Raw genomic sequence first — 23,791 nt, 5'->3', positions numbered from 1 at the left:
AGGTAGCAAGAACGCAAGGTACGGTGACAGTACCCCTCCCTTCAAGAACGCCCCCTGGCGTTCCCTGAAGACTCACCATGGACCTGATGAAACTGGTCAATGAGAGAGCGGTCCGGAATATCCCGAGCTGGGATCCAACATCTCTCCTCCGGACCATAACCCTTCCAGTCTACCAGATACTGATAACCTCTACCTCTTCGCCTCACATCCAGGAGACGGCGCACTGTGTATGTAAGTGCACCCTCAACCAGCCTGGGAGGCGGGGGGGCAGAGGTTAAGGGCTGCAGGGGGGAGCGAATAACAGGTTTAATTTTAGACACATGAAAGACTGGGTGAATATTACTGATCTGAGGGCTTAATTTGAGACGAACCGCCACAGGACTGAGCACCTTGGTGATGGGAAAAGGTCCGATGAATTTGGGTCCCAATTTACGTGAGGGGAGTCTAAGGGGAATGTCCTTAGATGACAACCAAACCTTCTGACCACACACGTAACGAGGGGGCACAGAACTGTGGCGGTCCGCAGATGACTTGTTCCTATCGCCAGTCCAGATAAGGGCTTTTCTGGTGATTCTCCATGTTTGGAGGCATCTCTTAATGAACGAATTTGCGGAGGGAACAATGGCGTCAGGTTCTTGGGAAGGGAATAGAGGGGGCTGGTAGCCTAGGCAACACTGGAAGGGGGACAACCCCGTAGACGAGACCGGGAGGGAGTTATAAGCGTATTCGACCATGGTTAACCTGGAACTCCAAGATAAAAATTGGCAAACCCCAGAAACCGCTGGACCGCCTTGCGACTGTCTGGGGTTGGCCAATCCGCAACAGCATTTACCTTGGCAGGATCCATCCGCAATCCCTCGGGCGACAGAACAAACCCCAGGAACGAAACCGACTGTGTATGGAACCCACACTTCTCCACCTTGGCGAATAGACGATTCTCCAGTAGCCGCTGAAGCACCCGCCTGACGGGCTGGACATGCTCCTGTTCATTCTGGGAAAAAATCAGAATGTCATTGAGATAGACGAACACAAAGCGATTTACCATGTCCCTGAGCACGTCATTGAAGAGTGCCTGGAAGACCGCCGGTGAATTGGAGAGCCCAAAGGGCATAACTAGATACTCAAAATGACCAGTAGGGGTGTTGAAGGCGGTCTTCCATTCGTCCCCCTCCCTAATTCGAACTAGGTGGTAGGCGTTGCAGAGATCTAATTTAGTGAAGATGGTTGCCCCCTGCAGGAGTTCGAAGGCCGATGACATCAGTGGCAATGGATAACGGTTCTTTACCGTGATATCATTCAACCCCTGATAATCAATGCAGGGGCGCAGAGATCCATCTTTTTTCTCCACAAAAAAGAACCCCGCCCCAGCTGGAGAGGAAGAAGGACGTATAATACCTGCTGCTAGAGAATCGTGGATGTATTTCTCCATGGCCTTCCTCTCGGGTCTAGTCAGAGAGTATAGACGCCCCATAGGTGGAGAAGTTCCGGGTAATAGGTCAATAGTCCCCTTCCGCACCGGAATCAATAAGGGCAGACACCTGCTTAACAAGACCCTTAACATATAACCAGGCTTGGAGCGTCGCCCGACCCCTGGGCAGTGCACGTGTGTTCATGGTGCTCACCGTAACTCCGCCCTTAGATGGCTTACGTCGGCTTTCCGTCGCCGACAAACGAGCTCTTCCAACTTGCATCGGCTCCTCCTCCGGAAATTCGGGCTGTTGTGACACGACTACATCCAGCGCGGTGTTGTTCCTAGGAGAAAACTCATTGACTCCGCCTCTGCGATGATATGCTCTGAGCGCGAGCCGGTTGTCAACACGGATGGCGAGATCGATGAGCCCATCGAGACTGGACGGCAGCTCCAGCAAGAAAATCTCGTCTTTAATGTACTCCGCCAAGCCGTGAAGGAAGTGGTCCCATTGAGCCTTGGCATTCCAGCCGCTGTTAGCCGCCAGGGTGCGGAACTCGATGGAATAGTCCGCCACTGATTGGTCCGCTTGTTGAACTGCCGCGAGTGCTCTCGCAGTCTCGGTCTGCAGCAGGGAACGGTCGAACACCTTTTTGAGTTCGTCAGAGAAGGCTTTAAATGTGTTGCAGCACTCACTCTTGTTGTCCCACATCGCCGTTCCCCATTCTCTGGCCCGGCCAGTCAGGAGAGTTATAGTGAAGGCTACCCTGGGGGTCTCTGTGGGGTAGCAAGATGGCTGGAGCGAGAAGGTGAGGGAACACTGGGACAGAAAAGATCGACAAGAGTCGGGCTCACCAGAGTAAGCAGCAGGTGGGTTGAGACGAGGTTTGGCCTGTCGTGGAGTGGTTATCGCCTGTTCCGACGAAGCCGCCGCTGGAGGATCCGGGAGAGCTGCTGGAGGGAGAGTTGCTGGAGGATTTGAGAGAGCAAGCTGCAGCTGATTGAGGCGCAGCAAGTTGTTGGGACACCTCCGCAAACGCTTGGTGGGAGGCTGCGATTTCCTCCTGTTGTCGGCCCAGTAATGCGCCTTGTTGGGCGAGCGCTCGGCGAATATCAACGTCCTCTGCTGAGTCCATAATGGTCAGTATGTTCCTGTCACGGGCAAAGAAGAGGTGAACTCAAATGCAGAGGAAACAAAGTCTTTATTCAAGTAGAGGGTCTCAGGAAAAGCAACGAAACAAAGGTATCCCAGTTGGGTAAATGCTGGGGAAGCATCAAAGAAAAAACTCCACAGTAACGGGATGCTCGCTCACTGGAAGTCCTGGACACAGATACAGGGTGAGTAACAGAATGCTTCACACAGACACATAAGCGACAACATACTGACAAACATGAAGGGAAATGACGTGCTATAAATGGGGAAAAAGGGAATGAGGAACAGGTGGAAAGAATTAGCCGAAATGACTGGTGTTCCTGTGACTGCACATAAAAGCAGGTGAGAAAGGTGATCTGTAACACTAAATAGAGGAAGGTAGCAAGAACGCAAGGTACGGTGACACTCAGCTGGGTCAGTTAGCGTTTCTGCGTGGAGTTCTCCCTGCGTTTGCGTGGGTTTCCTCCGGGTGCTCCGGTTTTCCTCACAGTCCAAAGACATGCGGAACAGGTGAATTGGGTAGACTAAATTGTCCGTAGTGTATGAGTGTGAATGGGTGTGTATGGATGTTTTCCAGAGATGGGTTGCCGCTGGAAGGGCATCCACTCCGTAAAACATATGCTGGATAAGTTGGTGGTTCATTACACTGTAGCGACCCCAAATTAACAAAAGGACAAAGCCGAAGAGAAAATGAACAAGTATAGGAAATGATAGACAAGACAATGTTTGATTAAGATGAAGTGTTTTAAAATGCTTATTTATTAAAATAAAGGTTACAAAGTAAAGAAGAAATACTGTATATTGTGTATTTGTATATTGATTTTACTGCCTTCAAGATTTTACATTGTAAACTAAAGGGAACAAGGGGGAACAAATGTTGTATTTACCCTTTAACTACAGGTAACAAGGGAGGAACAATGCTTCACTTAAATTTACAACCCTCAAATGTGGTATTTACCCTGTAAGTACAGGGAACAAGGGAGGAATAATGCTTCACTTTAATTTACAACCCTCAAATGTGGTATTTACCCTGCAAGTACAGGGAACAAGGGGGTAACAAGGGAGGAACAATGCTTCACTCTAATTTACAACCCTCAAATGTGGTATTTACCCTGTAAGTACAGGGGAAAAGAGAGGAACAATGCTTCACTTTAATTTACAACCCTCAAATGTGGTATTTACCCTGTAAGTACAGGGAACAAGGGAGGAACAATGATTCACTTTAATTTACAACCTTCAAATGTGGTATGACGGTAGGCCTATATCATGCAAAGTTATATGATAGTGAGTTATGGAGACATTGATGGCTTTGGTGAGATCGACGAGTAAACATAAGGTAAGTAGTGTATGGAAATATATTTTATATTAAATTGCAGATTTAAAATACATACAGTATACAATAAAGGTTCATAATTTCACAGGTTGTAAACCTTTTATTCATTAAACACCCAGTATAAAACCCAAGCACTGAATAAGAGTACTAATGTACTCACGCAGGTGCATGTACAGTACATTTGCAGATAGCAATAGGTTGTCACCATCCTTGCATAATTCTTTATATGTATACAAAACTTGAAGAAAAGTACATCGTAAACGTAATATACTTACGCGGTTCTTTGCGTGATGAATATCTTATTGTTACTCCCCTATAATGCAAACATTATGGTTTGTTCTTTTGCAATTTAAAGAAAAGTACACCGTTATTTCACTGTACTTACGCGGTACTTTTCATGCTCAATATCTGGTTGTTAACCCCTTATTACCCAAGCATTACAGTTTGTTCTCTTATACCTATGTAAACGTTATTTGTACTTACACTATACGTACAGAATAGTACACCGTTATTTCACTGTACTTTTGCGGTAATTTTCGTGATGAACATCTGGTTGTTACCCCCTACCAGCTCTGGCCCACAAATCAGGTTTTGCTTGGCCCACACGCCGCAGTGAATTACGGTACATGACTGGACCAAATCTGGCTTCCAGACAAGGGCCAAACACAGACCATATCTGGGCCAAGTCTCAGCCAAGTTAATAACTCATAACTGGGCCTGAACTGGGCCAGATAGGTTGGTGTGTCACGATTTTCATCTGGCCCAAATCTTCTGTGCCGCCTTAAAGATGGTGCCACCTCTGCCAAACCCGGGCCATGTTTGGCCCACATGCTGTATGCCAGTACCGGATGAATGCCTGCTGTGCCAGCTTTTTGCCAAATCTGGGCCAGAATTCTTTGCTACTAGGGAGGTCTTGGGGGGCTGGTAACCTGTTGAGATGTTGTCTGGTAAAAATAAAAACCATGTGTTTGTTTATTTATTAATTGCCACCTGCTAAACAATCATATGCTAGTAAGATATGTTTTGATGCTGTTTAAAATGCTGGTCTAGCTGTTCTCAGTGTTGGCCCTGACCAATATTGAGACCAGCAAAACCATTGAAACCTGCATCAAAACATACATTTCCAGCATGTTTTTTTTCAAGCAGATGTACATCATTGTAGCAACTTGTACACTGACGTCACTGTCTCCGTTCGGTCACCTACTGCGTGTGCTTGAAGTTTGGACTCGCTATTTACTCGCAATTTAAATCTTAATCATAAAATTCTTCCTCATTCGCTAAGTATTTGTCTCTCCTACTTAGGGTGAACTAACCCTTAATACATTTATACAAACAAAACTGCTTTTAAACTGTCTGTCCCTCGAGCATCCGCTTGTTGTTTGTAGCTTTAGCCTGCTAGCGCCGCTGGTCAGCTAAAGCTACCGACCTCTTTTACCATACACTTTTGACTTGCTGGCTTTGCTCTTTACCCCGTAAAATGTCGCTTGCGTCTCTGTCCTTGTGTGCAGGAGAAGCATCGATGGAGGCGTTGGAGCTGGAGCTGGAAGAAGTGGAATCCCAGATTCGGGCACTTTTGTTGAGGCGGACGCGGCTGCAGGGACAACGGGCGTCGCTTTTTGTGCCTAACGCTAAGGCCGCCTCATCATCTAAGGTACGTAGAAATTACAACCACATCATTCCCTCTACCTCAACCCTGCGTCCTTCTCTGTCAAGGCCCAGCGCACCCGAGGCACGGCTCAGCCAGCCGTCGTTCATGCCGACACCCGGCTACCACGGCGCCTGGGTGCAGCCACGTAAGGTGCTTGCCAGATCCCGGGGCAGAACGTCTCCTCCTCCCGTGTTCGAGATCTTCACAGAAAACCGCTTCTCCCCTCTCCGCGAGTCGGGTCCCGATGTGGCCATCATCGGTGACTCGATCGTTCGTCACGTCCGTGTCGCCTCCTTAAAAGATAATAAAGTACGTACTTTCTGCTTTCCTGGTGCCCGTGTGAGAAATATTTCTACACAGATTCCAACCATCCTGGGCGCTGCTGAGAGCCCTGGTGCCGTTGTCCTCCAAGTAGGGACAAACGACACCGGGCTCCGGCAGTCGGAGATCCTGAAGAAGGACTTCAGGAGCCTGATCGAGACGGTTCGACGCACCTCGCCCGCCACGCAGATCATTGTTTCTGGGCCGCTTCCTACCTACCGCAGAGGAAATGAAAGGTTCAGTAGACTTTTTGCTCTGAATGAATGGCTATTAACATGGTGTAAAGAACAGAAATTGCTCTTTGCTAATAACTGGAATCTTTTCTGGGAGCGTCCTAGGCTCTTCCGTGCTGACGGCCTGCACCCCAGTCGAGCCGGAGCTGAACTCCTGTCGGACAACATCTCCAGATTACTTCGCACCATCTGACTAGCAGGTAAAAATTCACAAAATTCACATTATAGCCACCTAGACTTTTGTTCGTCCCACTTAAACATCAGTAATGCATATCTGGCGAATCCTATAGAGACTGTGTCTGTTCCTCGTATTATTAGATTAAGAAATAAACGTACTGTGTGTTCCAGAAAAAATCTATTAAGAATCAAACCAAAAAAACCAGTAGAAAGTGAAAATACAAATTTCGTAAAGCTTGGTCTCCTAAACATCAGGTCAATTGCACCTAAAGCACTTATCATAAATGAAATAATAACAGAAAACAATCTTCATGCACTCTGTCTCACTGAAACCTGGCTGAAACAAAATGACTATATTAGCTTAAATGAAGCAACTCCTCCAGGATTCTTATATAAACATGAGGCTTGTCAAACTGGTCGTGGTGGTGGAGTTGCATCAATATTTAGTGATTTCCTTAATGTTAATCAGAGAAACGGACTTATGTTTAGCTCCTTCGAAGTACTAGCGCTTAATGTTCAGCTTCCAGATACTATGCAAAAACCTATGTTATCTCTAGCTTTAATCACCATATATAAACCCCCAGGACCCTATGTCAACTTTCTAAAATAATTTTCTGATTTTATTTCTGACTTACTAGTCAAAACTGATAAAATGCTAATTGTAGGTGACTTTAACTTCCACATAGATGACGCTAACGATTCATTAGGGCTCGCGTTTATGGATTTAATACACTCACTTGGGATAAAGCAAAACTTTGTGGGTCCAACCCATCGCTTAAAGCATACATTATACATTAAACATTATACCACAAAGTGATGATATTACAGATCACTACCTCTTACTATATAAGCTGTGTTTACCTGAAATCAGCAAACCCGCTCCAATACTCCGCCCTAGTAGAACTATTGTTCCGTCAACCAAAGATGAATTTATAAATAACTTACCTGATCTCTCTCTATTTCGTAATGCACCCGCAAACTCAAATGATCTTGATGTAGTAACCAGCAGTATGGATGCCATCTTTACTAGCACACTAAATACTGTGGCACCCATCAAATTAAAAAAGGCTAGAGAGATTAAAACTACACCATGGTATAATAGTCACACTCGTGCGCTCAAAACAGCAACCCGCGCCCTGGAACGTAAATGGATAAAAACTAATTTAGAGGTCTTTAGAATTGCGTACAAAGACAGTATGTCCAGCTATAGGAGGGCTCTAAAATCTGCCAGGACCGAGCACCTGCGCAAACTGATAGAAAATAATCATAACAATTCTAGATTTTTATTTAACACCATCTCTAAATTAGCAAATAATCGGTCATCCTTGGAACAAAGTGTTTCACCGCAAATTAGTAGTGATGACTTCATGAATTTTTTCAGTGATAAAATAGAAGGCTTTAGACAGAAAATAGGAGATGCCAAACTTTCTACACCGGCTTATACTCCAAATCCTGTAAATATTTCATTGAATCATAATAATAACCTACACTGCTTCAAAATCATAGAACAGGAAGAGCTAGATAAAATTATAAATAGCTCTAAACCAGCTACATGTATGCTGAATTCAATTCCAACAAAATTACTGAAAGAGCTGCTACCTGCTATAGGAGAACCTCTTCTAAACATTATCAGCTCTTCTTTATCTATAGACCATGTTCCAAACTCTTACAAGCTAGCTGTTATTAAGCCTATTATTAAGAAACCGCAACTAGACCCCAACAACTTAGCTAACTATAGGCCTATTTCAAATCTTCCATTTATATCTAAAATAGAAAAAGTTGTTTCCACTCAATTATGCTCTTTTCTGCAGATGAACAATATTTTTGAAGTCTTTCAGTCAGGTTTTCAGAGCTCATCACAGTACAGAAACCTACCACTGGGACACATTATTGGAAGACATGGGATCAACTTTCATTGCTATGCAGATGACACTCAATTATATATTTCAACTAAACCTGACGAGACGTCTGAACTGTCTAAACTAACTGAGTGTATCAAAGACATTAAAGACATTATGACCAACAATTTTCTTCTCTTCAACTCCGACAAAACAGAATTATTATTTATTGGGCCTAAATCTTGTACACAGCAGATCTCGCAACTCAATCTTCAATTAGAGGGATACAAAGTTAGCTTTAGCTCTACTATAAAAGATCTGGGTGTCATATTAGACAATTAGCAATCTAACTTTTGAAAACCATATATCCCATGTCACAAAAACTGCCTTCTTTCATCTGGGAAATATTACGAAATATGCTATCCATCTCAGATGCAGAAAAGCTAGTCCATGCTTTTATGACTTCGAGACTGGATTACTGTAATGCTCTATTTGCTGGCTGCCCAGCATCCTCTATTAACAAACTTCAATTAGTACAAAATGCAGCAGCCAGAGTTCTGACCAGGTCTAGAAAATATGATCATATCACCCCAATTTTATCCTCCTTACACTGGCTGCCTGTTAAGTTTTGTATTGAATTTAAAATATTACTTCTCACCTATAAAGCTCTAAATAATCTAGCTCCTGTTTATCTAACCAACCTTCTGTCTCGCTACAATCCAACTCGCTCTTTAAGATCTCAAAACTCAGGGCTTCTGGTAGTACCTAGAATAGCAAAATCAAGTAAAGGAGGTCGAGCCTTCTCTTTCATGGCTCCTACACTCTGGAATAGCCTTCCTGATAACGTCCGAGGCTCAGACACACTCTCCCAGTTCAAAACTAGATTAAAGACCTATCTGTTTAGTAAAGTATACACTCAATGCATCACCTAGCGGATTCCACACAGGCTTCTGCATCTTGCTTATATGCACTATGAACAGCAGCTATGCTAATTATTCTCTTTATTCTCTATTTCCACCTGGGGATACTCATCCCAAGGTCCTCAGATTATGCGGAGTCACTGATTGGATCCAAGACCAGTGACGAGATGATCCCAAGGATTCCATATCCGGGACCAGGCCATATCCTGAGCTGCTGCTGCGCTGATGGTCGTGGGGAGTGGACAACATGTGTCTGATTCTTAGCTGGTCAGGCTGGGAAATGACCAGCTAAAACCAGCTTGTCCAGCCTAGCCAAGCTGGGAGTCCAGCCAAAACCAGCTATGTCCAGCTTAAACCAGGCTGGTAAAGCTGGTTTTAGCTGGATTTGGCTGGTCATTTTCCAGCCTGACCAGCTAAGACCAGGCTGGAAATGGCTGGAAACCAGCCTGGAAATGGCCAAAACCCCTCTAAAACCAGCCTGGTCAACCAGCTAAAACCAGCCAACCAGCCTAGGCTGGTTTAAGCTGGATTTTTCAGTAGGGCACACACCAACAGTTATCCATAATCTTCCCGGTTCATAACTTTGTTACTCAGAGACCACCCCACCAAACCAACCCCCCCACACACACACTGTTCTTGGGAAAATCGGGAACAAATGTTGGCAGGAGTGAGCTAACTTGCTAATAATAATTGCTAAAGACAAACCGCATTTCTTGTGGTTTATATCCTGGTTTACGTCCTTACTACAACATAGCCTACAATGAATGCTAGAAACTATGCATGTAAGATATTGTAACAAATAGAAATACTTACAGGTTGTAGCTCACAATCCCCAGCATAGTCTTTATCGTAGGTACTGCTCCTTCTTTGAGGAGAAGTTTTTGGCTAAATCCAGCCCTGAACTGTGACCAATTTTGAAAACTGTCCTTTGTAAAATGCTGTGCACAGAGAGTTATATCTTTTTTGTAATATTTTGGAACATGATTAAAAATGAACAACTTCTCTCTTTGTGTCACGTTCTTTGGAAGATTAAATAGCGAAGCAGAACAAGATCCATGAAAATAGCAGCGTTTGGGCATTTTCCTTTCTTTACTAATGCGTCTATGGCCACGCTTCTTTGCTGCGCAAGGCGTGTGCGCAGTAAATGCACGTAACCTGGAACCTTTCACAGGGGCGGAAGACTTTGTTTGTAGTCTTCAAAATTCGTTTGTTGTAGACTTTGCTAAGCTAACTCTGTAAAAGCCAATGTCTCCCTTTGCATTGAACTTTGGGTATATTTCATTCAGATATGTTGTTTATGTTCACTTAGCTACATTACACATGAACTAAAGTTTAAAATATGACATCGTTGTGGACAACCCCTTTAAACTTGTTACCCTGCTCAAACTTTATGGGTGTTTATTTTGATAGCATCGCTGAACGATTCGTTTGTTCAGATATAAAGAGTCGATCTAAATGAGCCCCGTTCAAATGAATCTTCCTCCCGTTAAGCTAGTCCGTTATTTAATGGTCCAGAAGGTACGCGAGCACTGAAATCTAAGTCATAGCTCGCAACATTATAACAGCGGGAAAGGCGCGGGAAGAATTACCTTGAGCTAATTTACTACAGTAATAATGGTGTAAATATGCGAGCACTTTAATCTACATTATAATTTGTTACAGATTATTAATGTGGATATGCGTGCAAGTTAATCTATATTATTATTATAATTTACTTCATGTTTATTTGTGGAGAATAAACAAACCATTAAATATGTAATTTTTACACTCACCGAGCAAGCAGTGTACTGAGAGCGCGCAAGAAAATTTGTGCATGAGCAGTGCATATTTGAGAGCTCACAAGCAGTTTTGTCCACAAACAGAGGAAATCGGTGCACAAGCATTATATTGAGAAAGCTATGTTCATTTTGCTCATGTGACGGGTGGTAGGTAGGCAGATGGAAAAAGACCCCCAATATAATAGTAATTATGGCAATTTACCCGACCACGCCACCTTGGGAATTTCACCCAAAGAATTTAAATACACGCACCACCTATATAAAAAGGCACGCGCAAGTTCGCTCCACCAATTACAGTCAGAGACATTGGCACAGTACAAAAGTAAATTACGTTATTAACAAGTCCTAAATAAAACCATGATTAAAACCAATATTGCAACATTGACATTGTGGTTTGTAAAGTGACAAATTGTGCTCCAGGGCCAAAGCTCACCAGCCAAGGAGGGTGGCCAGACAGCACTTCAGGCAAGTGAAAACCACTGCACTCCACTGTGTAAAAAGCACACATGCACAAACATAAACCATCACACTGTGATCACTACACACTGTGAAAAAAATCTCCTATAAAATTAGCCTTCCGCCCTGGGAGCTCTGGCTTTGTCACAAGCAGACAAGTCGGACCAATGCCCTGCAATTAAAGCAGAACTCAATTTACACAAGTAATTATAAAATAAACAAAAAAGGTAATAGAATTTATAAATGAAAACAAAGAAAGTCAATTAAATCCCACCTTAAACAATGAAAAGAAACAGTTCAACCTTAAGCCAAATTAATTACTAAAGAGAAAATAAACCAAACATCAATAATGAAGAAACTAGGGCATCAGTAAATATTCAAAAAAAACACAAAATGTATGGGAAAATCTCAAATCAAAACAACTGGATGAATAAGTCAAAATAACGAAAATAAACAAATAAATCCAGCCAAAACTATGAGGATCCTACTTTTTAATAAATGTATACAATCAAATTAATACAAATTAATTAATTAAATCCTTCTATAAACCAGAAATACAGAAAACAAATCGGGAAAGTAGAAAATTAAAGTTATGAAAACAGAAAATTTAAATTAAGAAAAAGGAAAACAAAAAACAGGACAGCACTATAGTCGCATTTAAAGGCGGAGTGCCCGACGGAGCTCCCTTTGCAGATTGTTACCCAGTCTATGAATAGATAAATAAATCATTATGGTAGGAAGTTTAAAATCTGCTATTAAACAATTTGCAACTACCTACCGCTCGCCAAAAGGGATCGAGGTTAAATCAATCAAAGGCAGATATCACATAGTTTTCAGTCAAACAGCCGACACAGCAAACAAACACAGCTGTGTACCTGCTACTGGTTCTCACAGCTGAGAAAAGGACATACAGCATTTCCAGATCGATCGCCTTAACCACAACATTAAACAGGCAATGCTTCCTTACCTTTTCCAGTCTCTACACTCACTCTAGCCTTGGCAATCACAGCAAAACACTTTAGCCAAAACAATATCCAACCTGATCAGACTTTCCAGTGCCCTCGCCAGGTGCGGGAAATGACGGAAGCCCGTTAGTTCACCTTTCGAGTCTTCTGGTTCTTGAGTCATTCGTTCATCACATGACAGAATGACTCAAACCCGAGGACTCGAGAGTTCATCGGATCAATTATTTTTTCCGTCTTTAAACGCATATGATTGGGCCATGAGGAACGAATGACTCAAACCCGAGGACTCGAGAGGTGAACGGATCAATTCTCTTTCCGGCTCTAAATCCATATGATTAGCTTCTGTCTCTTATGTGATGGATGACTCAGAACGAGGACTCGAGAGGTGAACGGGATTGGAGAGGCTCCAAGATGGCAACATGTTAAAAAAAAAGTAAATAATTAATGTAAAGTGTCTGTGTTAAACTGGTAACCTTACAAACGTTTTGAAAACACTTTTAAGTACTTTATTGTGTTTGTAATATGCCAAAAGGTGCAGAGAAACGTAAAAATTTAATGGATGTATCTGTGGAAATGCAGAACTATGCAGCTTCTGGTAATTCACATCCTGATTCTGAAAATATTGTGGATGTTTTTTGAACTTCTCTCCCTGAAACCCCGACTAAGCCTCTTTCAAAGAAAGGGAAGATGGAAACTAAGGAAGATGTGACCGCAATGCTATCGTCTATTTCATCACTGATCAAGGAGTGCTCTGATTCTCTGGAGAAGTTGGTGAGTTGTAATGCTATAAAAATTGAGGGTCTAAAAAAGACAGTAGACTTTGTCTCCGCTGAAGCCGTGAAAGGAAAAGTCGACAACGTAGCCTTGCGGTTACAACTTGAAGAGCAGCGGATTGACACATGTGAATCACGTTTAGCTGACCTGGAGAGATACACGAGACGCTGGAATCTTCGACTGAGAGGGCTTCCAGAAAAAGAGAAGGAAAACATCAGTGATGAGATCATACACATATGTGAGCAAACACATCCCGAAGGGCAAGGCAAGTTAACTTTTGCTATAGACTCTGTTCACAGATTGGGGAAAAAGCAGAGTCCAAATAGCAACAAATCTGCTCCTCGTGCTGTTATTATACAGTTCACTTCACGAGTTATCAGGGATGCTGTGTGGAAGGTAACAAAGTCTTCGTCCTTTCTCAAGGATAATGGGATGCGCTTTCTGGAAGACCTTACTCCATTGGACAGGGAAATGCGGAAAATGTTATGGCCCATGGTAGAAGCCGCGCGTGCTGGTGGAAAATCCGCTTATTATGTGGGCGCTCGCGCTTACATCAATGGGGTTGAGATTCGTCTCCCTCCTTGTATCTGTATTAAATGCTTTCTTTGGGCATACAGTTGCAGACATAATGCCGTAACAGTGTTTTGCTGTCAGTAGCCTATGTTCAGCTAAGCTACGTTTCTTTCTCCTGTTTAAACTGCTCCTTTTTGTGCTCTTTTGCACTTTTATCTATTTTTTTCCTTAACTTGTTCATTATTTCCATTTCTATTATCTTTTTAAATGCCAGGGGTTTAGGAGATTCCATTAAAGGTGCAGTAGGTGATCTGCCAAAATGCTAACCGCTTAGCATATTATCTTTGGACGGTGGGGAGGGACTGTGATTCAAAGTCACACCCCCTGAAATTGCGAGTGCGCAGACCCCGCGTCACAACAGCCGACAGACAACCCACTAGTTCAGGTCATTCACCAGTTAGTTAGTGCCAGCGCCGTGCAGGAATTACATGTATTACTTTGCCACACTTACATGCTATTTCAGAGTGAATATTCAGAGTAGCATGGTAAACAGTAAAACAGTGTTTTGCTGTCAGTAGCCTATGTTCAGCTAAGCTACGTTTCTTTCTCGTGTTTAAACTGCTCCTTTTTGTGCTCTTTTGCACTTTTATCTATTTTTTTCCTTAACCTGTTCATTATTTCCATTTCTATTATCTTTTTAAATGCCAGGAGTTTAGGAGATTCCATTAAAGGTGCAGTAGGTGATCTGCCAAAATGCTAACCGCTTAGCATATTATCTTTGGACGGTGGGGAGGGACTGTGATTCAAAGTCACACCCCCTGAAATTGCGAGTGCGCAGACCCCGCGTCACAACAGCCGACAGACAACCCACTAGTTCAGGTCATTCGCCATTTAGTTAGTGCCAGCGCCGTGCAGGAATTACATGTATTACTTTGCCACACTTACATGCTATTTCAGAGTGAATATTCAGAGTAGCATGGTAAACAGTAAAACAGTGTTTTGCTGTCAGTAGCCTATGTTCAGCTAAGCTACGTTTCTTTCTCGTGTTTAAACTGCTCCTTTTTGTGCTCTTTTGCACTTTTATCTATTTTTTTCCTTAACTTGTTCATTATTTCTATTTCTATTATCTTTTTAAATGCCAGGGGTTTAGGAGATTCCATTAAAGGTGCAGTAGGTGATCTGCCAAAATGCTAACCGCTTAGCATATTATCTTTGGACGGTGGGGAGGGACTGTGATTCAAAGTCACACCCCCTGAAATTGCGAGTGCGCAGACCCCGCGTCACAACAGCAAACAGACAACACACTAGTTCAGGTCATTCGCCAGTTAGTTAGTGCCAGCGCCGTGCAGGAATTACATGTATTACTTTGCCACACTTACATGCTATTTCAGAGTGAATATTTAGAGTAGCATGGTAAACAGTAAAACAGTGTTTTGCTGTCAGTAGCCTATGTTCAGCTAAGCTACGTTTCTTTCTCGTGTTTAAACTGCTCCTTTTTGTGCTCTTTTGCACTTTTATCTATTTTTTTCCTTAACTTGTTCATTATTTCCATTTCTATTATCTTTTTAAATGCCAGGGGTTTAGGAGATTCCATTAAAGGTGCAGTAGGTGATCTGCCAAAATGCTAACCGCTTAGCATATTATCTTTGGACGGTGGGGAGGGACTGTGATTCAAAGTCACACCCCCTGAAATTGCGAGTGCGCAGACCCCGCGTCACAACAGCCGACAGACAACCCACTAGTTCAGGTCATTCGCCAGTTAGTTAGTGCCAGCGCCGTGCAGGAATTACATGTATTACTTTGCCACACTTACATGCTATTTCAGAGTGAATATTCAGAGTAGCATGGTAAACAGTAAAACAGTGTTTTGCTGTCAGTAGCCTATGTTCAGCTAAGCTACGTTTCTTTCTCGTGTTTAAACTGCTCCTTTTTGTGCTCTTTTGCACTTTTATCTATTTTTTTCCTTAACTTGTTCATTATTTCCATTTCTATTATCTTTTTAAATGCCAGGGGTTTAGGAGATTCCATTAAAGGTGCAGTAGGTGATCTGCCAAAATGCTAACCGCTTAGCATATTATCTTTGGACGGTGGGGAGGGACTGTGATTCAAAGTCACACCCCCTGAAATTGCGAGTGCGCAGACCCCGCGTCACAACAGCCGACAGACAACCCACTAGTTCAGGTCATTCGCCAGTTAGTTAGTGCCAGCGCCGTGCAGGAATTACATGTATTACTTTGCCACACTTACATGCTATTTCAGAGTGAATATTCAGAGTAGCATGGTAAACAGTAAAGGAAGGCTGTCATTGTTCAAAAATGACCCAATGTGAATATAAAAGCAACTTCAGCTCAATAAAGCAGGTTAGGCGGAATATCGCTATTTACTGGTGTTTTGTTGTTAAACTAAATATGAATCAACATTATAGATGCTGTCAAAGAACCTTATAAAACTGAAAATAATCAGATCCATCTTTCATTGGGAGATTTTAGTGGCTGAACAACACGTCTGTGCATAGAAGTCATTCATAACAGAACACGCTTAGCTAACACAATCTAACATAAGCTTAGCCTGACTAAAATAGTTTCAAAACAGAACATTACCTGTCTAACCGTAATAATTTAGGTCTCGTCCTTCTTCCAGCGTGCTAAAGTAACTCCAATACTGATTTAGGATTTTCAAAAGTTTCAATGCAGCATTTGATTTCTCCCGGTCCGTCTTGTGACCGCGCGGCCACTTTAAGGGCGAATTATACACTGTAAAAAGTGTTTCATTGGATCAAAGTAAAAAAATTGCGTCAACTTGTTACACCTAATTACTTTACTTTAAATCAACTTAATTTTTTTACTTTAAAAAGAATTAATTCTCTATTACTTAGCCAAAGCAAAAAATCTCTTTGAACCAAATAAAGTTTTTAAGTTTTTTTGAAATCTCAAATTTACTTTATTTACTCTTAATTGTTTTACTTTGTATTAACTTAATTATTTTACTTTACATCAAATCAAATATCCAATCAAATACAATTTAAAATATTAATGTAATATAAAGAAATTGATTTGCTTTTAAAATGTGTAATTTTATCGTTTAAGATGAATGACTCCAAGCATCAAACTATTGACAATTTATTTTGTCAATACCACATTTTTTACAATGTGTACAGTACAAATACACACTGTCTAACAATGTAAACATAACAAACATGACAATTTATGTCATAAAACATTTCTACAATGTGCATAGCATTTTTATAAAATTATACTGTACAACAGTTTTTAGGATCCATATACAAAGACCCTGGATACAATGTAAGTTCACCATAGGAATCAGTAATCATTGGACACCTTTTCATGAACAGTCAATCAAAACTGACTACACAAAACCTTAAGAATTCTTCTGAGGTTAAAACAAGTTTGGCCCAAAAAATGGCTTAAAATGTGCAGTGTAAAATTAAATACTTTTTAATAACTCTGTAACAAATTAGCCAACTGTTGAAAGAGAAGTCTTCATCTTAATGAAATAGTTTACCGAAAAATTAAACTTCTCTCATAATTGTCATTAAATTTCTCTGAACCTAATTTAATTAAAGTTAAATACTTAGAATAGCTTAAAGATGAGTAAACAATGTATGAACTTTCATGTTTTGGTAAACTATTTAATGCTTTATAATGAAGATGAAGAAATGAAGAAGTCCAACATCTAAAATATATCGCAATCAGAACACTGTAGTTGAGTCAAAGGATACAAGTTATCTCCAGTAGCTTTAAAGAGAGGTTCTGCACTCTTCAGCACATCTGCTTACTCCTGCAGGTTCGGCACCCTTCGGCTCATCTGTCTACTCTCCAAGTCCATGATTATTTTTTGAAAGGTCTCAAAGATATATTTGAGTCCATCGGGATATTTTAAGTTCAGTGCATAAATGAGTCCAAACATCATGGCGCAGGGACATGCAACAGAAGGCAACTCATTTAGTACTTCCACACAGTCAATGACAATCGAAATGTCCAGTGCACGAGTAAGAGCATCACTTTCACGGGTCACAAAAAGTGTCATGGTGTTCTTTTCAAATTCATCCATTGCTTCCTCCCTCTGGTCAGCCTAAAAACATACAAGAAAAAAAAGAGTTAATAAGGGAGTTTGGGAAAAAAAAAAAAAAAACATTTTGTATAAAAAAAAAAAACCCTTCATCTGAAAATTCTTCCAAAATTGAGTAAGCCATTTTGTAGTTAGCCATTATGGTGGTTAATGTAGAGGCCAAATGTCTGTAGCTTGCTTTAATTAAAATATCCTCATTTGTGTAAATAAATGTGTATTTTTTTTTACAAGACAACATTTAAATTTTTGGGTGAGGATGTACTTTTACACCCTCTTTAGCTTCAAAAATGCGTTTAACATTTGTACAAACTAACACTTCTAATGTGATGACCATTGTAGACAACTTTGTTGAGTGCAGTACCACAATTTCCAATCAGAGGCATTCATTAATCTACTCAAATTTGTTCAAAATGCAGTTAAAAAGGGAAAAAATGCTTTTAAGGCAGTAGTTCACATTCAAAATTTAGCTATTGGTTGGAGAAAATTTTAGGAGTTTGCATTGTCAACATTACCTGGTATTCTTCGATCAGACAGCTTGCATCTTCACTAAGGTACATGATCAGGCACTTCAGCAGGCACTGTCTTCTGATGTCTATGTCCAGGCTCTAAAAATGTTTAAGATGTATTGTTTTCATTAAACCAAAACACTATTAATTAATTGCTACAAGCAATTTTGTTTGTATGCAACCAATACCTGATCCATAACTTAAATAGTGTCCTTCGCTTTTTCACGGAGGACTCCACCTTTGCTCCTAATAACCTGGAGAATCTGAGAGATCTGTCTGTCCAAAGAGGCCATAAATCTTAACTGTAAAGGTAAGGTTGTGTTGTGCAAAAATTCGGCATCAATCTGTAAGAAAGAGAAATAGAAAATAGACTTATGAAAAAAGTTACTTTGAGAACTAACAGTAAAAATACATATACACATAAACCATTAAACAATAAAAAAAGTTTAATTAGGTCATCTAAGACATTTTCAAAAACATTAGATGCTACAACCCCATGGTAAAAAACTATGGTAAATTCAGAATTAGTCATGTACATTTTAACATTTATCAATAATAAAAAAGTTATTTTTATTTTTTTTACCTCCTCTTGTTGAAACAGTGCTGGCCATCTTTCTTGCAGTTCTTGAGAGTATGATTGTATCATCAGTGCTGCCAGAGCTAACGGAGGTCAGAGCATCATCATTAGACTGGGTCCCATCAATAGTTTGAGCAATGAATGAGTATTTGTCTGGCAAGGAGATAATCTTTAGAGTGTCAAGACTCAGAAGTTCTCCAGTGTTTGTCAAATTTACAAATACATCCCCAAAATCTTTGTCCTGATACTGTAGTCTGACTCTGTCATTTAATTCAAAATCTTTTCTCACCTTTTCAATGAGCGCATCCACTGATTCGGGAATCCCATCTGGCAAAAGCAACTTTCTTGAATCATCTTGACTCACTATCACCAAAAGCTTGGCAGATCTTCCTGACATGCTTAAGGATTCTGGGAAAAAAAAGAAAATTAATAAGATGACATTCAAAACAAATAATAGATAAATGTCAGACCTTTACATGTTCACTACATCTTGTGCACTTTTCTTAGAATATATAAACAATTCTAACCTAGAACATGTACAGTTGAAGTCAGAATTTTTCTCCCCCTTTTGATATTTTCTTTTCTTTTTTAAATATTTCCCAAATTATGTGTAACAGAGCAAGGAAATTTAATGAATAAATGTACAATGTTTGACATGATAAAGTGTTGTTCATGTTCTAGATGTAAAATGTAAAACAAAACAAAATTCTGATGTCCCTTCATAGTTCTTATAGGGTTAAATGCATTTAATGCAGTAATATTTAGATTCAGAAACAGAAGCAATATATTGAAAACATCAGGAAAGCAAACGGCATTCACTGCTCCTCTACAAGCATTTTGACCGCTACCAGCACCCATACCTTAAGTGCGCGAATAGATGCGCAGCCCCCCGAAAACCACGGCTGCCCTTACCGTGATCTTTCAAAGCACGGCTGGCGTGACCACGTTAAAGAACACGTTATACACACACCATACACGCAAACGGAACGAATATCTTGTGTAATGGCTAAGCTTTGACACTCAATGACAACGTTGAGTCCCATACAAAACGTCTGAAGCGTGCATGCACTTTATACATGGCTGCGCCATGTAAGGTTAAGCTGAGAACATGCATGCTAATGGCGCCGTACGTTAGCACACAGCATTAACCGAAAGCATTAGCATACCGCAAACAGTCTTTGAAAATACGCTTAAATATCAATCCGTTTTACCTCAAGCAGTTTACTTGTATGACTATTGTTTAATTTTCACTCGGTTTAACATAGTGATGAGGGAAATTTGCAAACCTTTTAGCAGAGCTGGATTGGTCAAACTAGTAATACTTACAGTATGTAAAACAACATAACATTTTTATGAAATCATACAGGTACACTGTTGATTATACACCCAAACATATGTTTAAAACTACTTACCAATTTTATTGATTCCCGCTTCACCACGCCGAGCCCATCCATGCGGTGTAAAAAAAAATGGCGGAAACCTGAATGTGGACAGGCAGGACCAGGGATGACGTTTAAAGTCACGTGACAATTGGAAGTAATATGTTTAATTTAATTTAAAGAATTTATTTACTTTACACCAACAAGACTTACTTTTAATTTAAATCAACATAATTGTTTTACATTACACTGATGACTAGACAGAAAATTAAATGTTTTGAGTTAGATCAAGTTAAAAAACTTCTTTAGAGTAATGACATGCCTTATGCACTTTTTACAGTGTACCCGCGGCTGGCTTTACAGTAATTGGCCTGAGCTTGGCTGTCCTTCGGTGCCTCCGGCTCCGACTCGGCATCTGCGAGCGGCCCGCAGCTCGCTCGCGCATATGCGTTAATGATGCAGACGGGCACGCGCTAATGGCGGATCTTATTTTTGAGAAGATTGAAAACAAAATAGTTTTTTGGCTAAATAAGTATCCATCTGGTATGATTTTGATGAGGGGAGATTTTAATATTGCCCCAGATAATATGTTAGATCGATTGCCACCCAAGAGAACCCCATGCAACAATGTAATGTTAAAAATTTTTACAGCGAAATATTGCCTTATAGATGTATGGAGGCAAAATATCCAGACAAAAAAACTTATACTTGGTGTAATTCTGATTTTTCCTGACAATCAAAAATAGATTTTTGGCTTACATCTAAGAATGTTGAATTTCTGTTGACATAATTCCAACCCCTCTTACTGATCACAAGGCAATTCTACTAAATATACAGATATCCACTTATTATAGTCCGGCAAAGTCTTAGAAACTTAACAACTCCCTATTAAAAATAGAATCAGTAAAAAATGAGATTGTACGTCTCATTCTTTATTACTTTAAAAAGGCTTATATAGAAAAAAAAATATTCCATTAATTGGGAAATGTTTAAATTGGATGTGTCTAAATACTTAAGACACTGGTAGTCACATTGCAAAGGCTTATAAACAACAGGAAGATAAAATTATATTTGACATTACCTCACCCATTTCCAAAGGATTTAGTAACTTTTCAGATATAGATAAAATAAATATGGCAGAATTACAAAGTCAATTAGACAATATATATAAAAGAAAGGCAGAAGAAGCATTTATAAGGTCTAGGAAAAGATGGCTGGAGGAAGGCGAGCATAATACCTCTTATTTCTTTAGACTAGAAAAAAATCAAGCCACATTGAATACTATTCATCAATTAGAAATTTATGGGAAACTATCAGATGATCCTAAAGAGATTTCAAAGTACTGCTCTGCGTATTATAGTAACCAGTATACATCACAATTTGATGATAAAGCCTCTAATGATCTTCTAAATTCAGTGGATGAGATTGAAAAAATTGACAGTATGGATAAAATTATGTGTGATGAACATATTAAATTAGAAGAAGTGATCAACTCGATTCATAATTTGAAAAACAATAAATCTCCAGGTACTGACGGTTTGACATCAGAGTTTTATTAACTATTTGCTGAGCATTTAGCCCCTTTTCTTCTTCTGGTATGTTCTGAAAGTTTATTTAATTCTATTCTTCCAGCTACTATGACTCAAGGATTAATTACCCTTATTCCTAAATCAAGAAAAGATTTGAAAAATATTGACAATTGGCGACCAATTAATCTTTTGAATAATGAATATAAAGTAATTGCTTCTATTCTTGCTAAAAGAATTAAAAAAGTTTAAGACTCAATTATGGATTAAACTCAGTCAGGTTTTATGACTAATAGACACATTTTAAATATAAGATACCGAAATATACGATTGGTGCTAGATATTTTAGATTATTCTTATTTGGTGGATGACAACAGCTTTATTCTATTTTTGGATTACCGTAATGCATTCGATACTGTGGAGCATAGTTTTTGATTCTCTTCTTTAAGGGTTTTTGGTTTTGGTGATTTTTTTTTTTGCACAGCAGTTAAAACCTCATATAAAAATGCCAATAGTTCAATTAAACTTAAATATGGAACTACTTCTAGATTTGAATTAAAAAGAGGTATTAGACAGGGTTGTCCCATCTCCCCTTAACTTTTTCTACTTGTTACTCAATTATTATCTCTATAGATTAAAAAAAAAGTACCCTTAATGGTATCTCAATTGCGAATAGAGAAGTTATTTTAAGTCAGTTAGCTGATGACACAACCCTCTGTTTGAAAAAATAGTGACCGAATTCCAACTGCGATTAAAATAATTAGCAATTTTTCTAGTGCATCTGGTTTGTACTTAAATATTATTAAATGTGAATTGATGGCTGTCAAAGAATGTGATGTTAACAATATATGTAATATTCCTATAAAAGATCGGGTTACATACTTAGGAATTATTATTGTTAAAGACCAATTGTAAAGATGTCCTCTTAATTTTAACCCATTAATTGATAAAAAAATCTAAAGTTTAATTTTTGGCTTCTGAGAGACCTCTCCCTTAAGAGGAGAGCTCTTCTTACAAAGGCTGAAGGTATAGCCAGACTGACATATGCCTCTTTATCGTTATATCTTGATAACCACACTAATAAAGATATAGAGAAAATGCTATTTGATTTTCTATGGAAAAATCAAACTCATTATATTAAAAAGACTGTAATTATGAATTTGTATGTGAATGGTGGCCTTAATATCCTAGACTTCACCACAATGAACCACACCTTTAAAGTTAATTGGATTAAACACCATTTAAAAAAAACCTAATTCTATTTGGAATTTTATCCCTCATTATGTCTTTTCAAATATTGGTGGTCTCAATTTTATTTGGATGTGCAATTATAATCTAGATAAAATCCAGTTAAATTATCTGCCTTCCACAGACAAGTGCTCCTATCATGGTCATTAATATATAAGCATAATTTCTCCCCACATCGCTATTTCATTTGGAATAATAGACACATTTTATACAAGTGCAAATTTCTTTTTTTTAAATAATTGGTTTGAAAACAAAATTAATCTAGTTAGACAATTTTATAATAAAGAAGGTGTACTATTTTCTTACGATAAATTCCGCTCTTATTACAAAATCTCAAATACCCAACAACAATTTTCAACTGTTATTAATTCAATTCTTTCAGGGGTCCATATGTTATTTAGAGGTACTAATCAAGTCCATGCTTTTGATGCATCGTCTTTTGATGTCACTAAATCATATATGGGCAAAACCTGTTTTAATATATATATACCAAGAGTAATAATAAAGCTATCCGTACCCTTTTCCAAAGAGAACTTATTGCTGTACCTTATATTTAATCTTATTGGATGTCTTTATTAAAGGATCAACTGATTTGCTGAAAAAAAGTGTGGCTGTTACCACAGAAATACCATGTTAGAAATACAATTAAAGAAATATTGTACAAACTTCTTCACAGATTCTATCCAGCAAAACATTATTTACAAAAATTTAAAAGTGGAATTGATCTAAATTGTATTTTTTGTAATGAATATGAGGAGACTGCATCACACTTATTTTGACATTGCGCATACTCAGTCAACTTATGGAGTGAGGTGCAAAAATTTATTAATAACAAATTACAGTGTTTTAAACCTCTATCATTGTTGTGGGAAAATTTACATTTTTGCATTTCTATGTACCCTATTCAAGAGGAAATATTTTATTTATTTATTTAATTTAATTATTTTGT

General features: G+C 39.5%; 2 protein-coding genes across 6 annotated transcripts in view; one reads left to right on the top strand and one right to left on the bottom strand.

Moving 5' to 3' along the window:
- med1 (mediator complex subunit 1) overlaps positions 1-23,791 on the bottom strand; it is a 700,564-nt gene that overhangs the window by 551,892 nt on the left and 124,881 nt on the right. The gene's annotated exons all lie outside the window — the stretch shown is intronic.
- LOC141376775 (uncharacterized) lies at positions 3,408-11,541 on the top strand. Of its 5 annotated transcripts, XM_073918338.1 has the most exons (4): positions 3,408-3,897; positions 5,403-5,545; positions 5,903-6,296; positions 9,150-10,035. In XM_073918338.1, exons 2-3 carry the CDS (start codon positions 5,414-5,416, stop codon positions 6,287-6,289), a joined length of 519 nt encoding a protein of 172 aa, XP_073774439.1. In that variant the 5' UTR covers positions 3,408-3,897; positions 5,403-5,413; the 3' UTR covers positions 6,290-6,296; positions 9,150-10,035. The 5 variants fall into 5 exon arrangements, with proteins under 5 accessions (XP_073774439.1, XP_073774436.1, XP_073774438.1 ...); XM_073918335.1 differs by having other exon boundaries at positions 3,776-3,897; positions 5,403-6,296; positions 9,150-11,541; XM_073918337.1 differs by lacking the exon at positions 3,408-3,897 and having other exon boundaries at positions 5,340-5,545.

Source organism: Danio rerio, chromosome 12 (assembly GCF_049306965.1).
Source record: "Danio rerio strain Tuebingen ecotype United States chromosome 12, GRCz12tu, whole genome shotgun sequence".
NCBI classification, from domain to species: Eukaryota; Metazoa; Chordata; class Actinopteri; order Cypriniformes; family Danionidae; genus Danio; species Danio rerio.
The sequence above is the reverse complement of the archived record's forward strand: the minus strand, read 5'-3'. Positions and strand labels throughout refer to the sequence as shown.

What these genes read in the sequence shown, in the direction of transcription:
- LOC141376775 (XM_073918334.1), top strand. Translation starts at nt 5,372, where the DNA reads ATGTCGCTTGCGTCTCTGTCCTTGTGTGCAGGAGAAGCATCGATGGAG.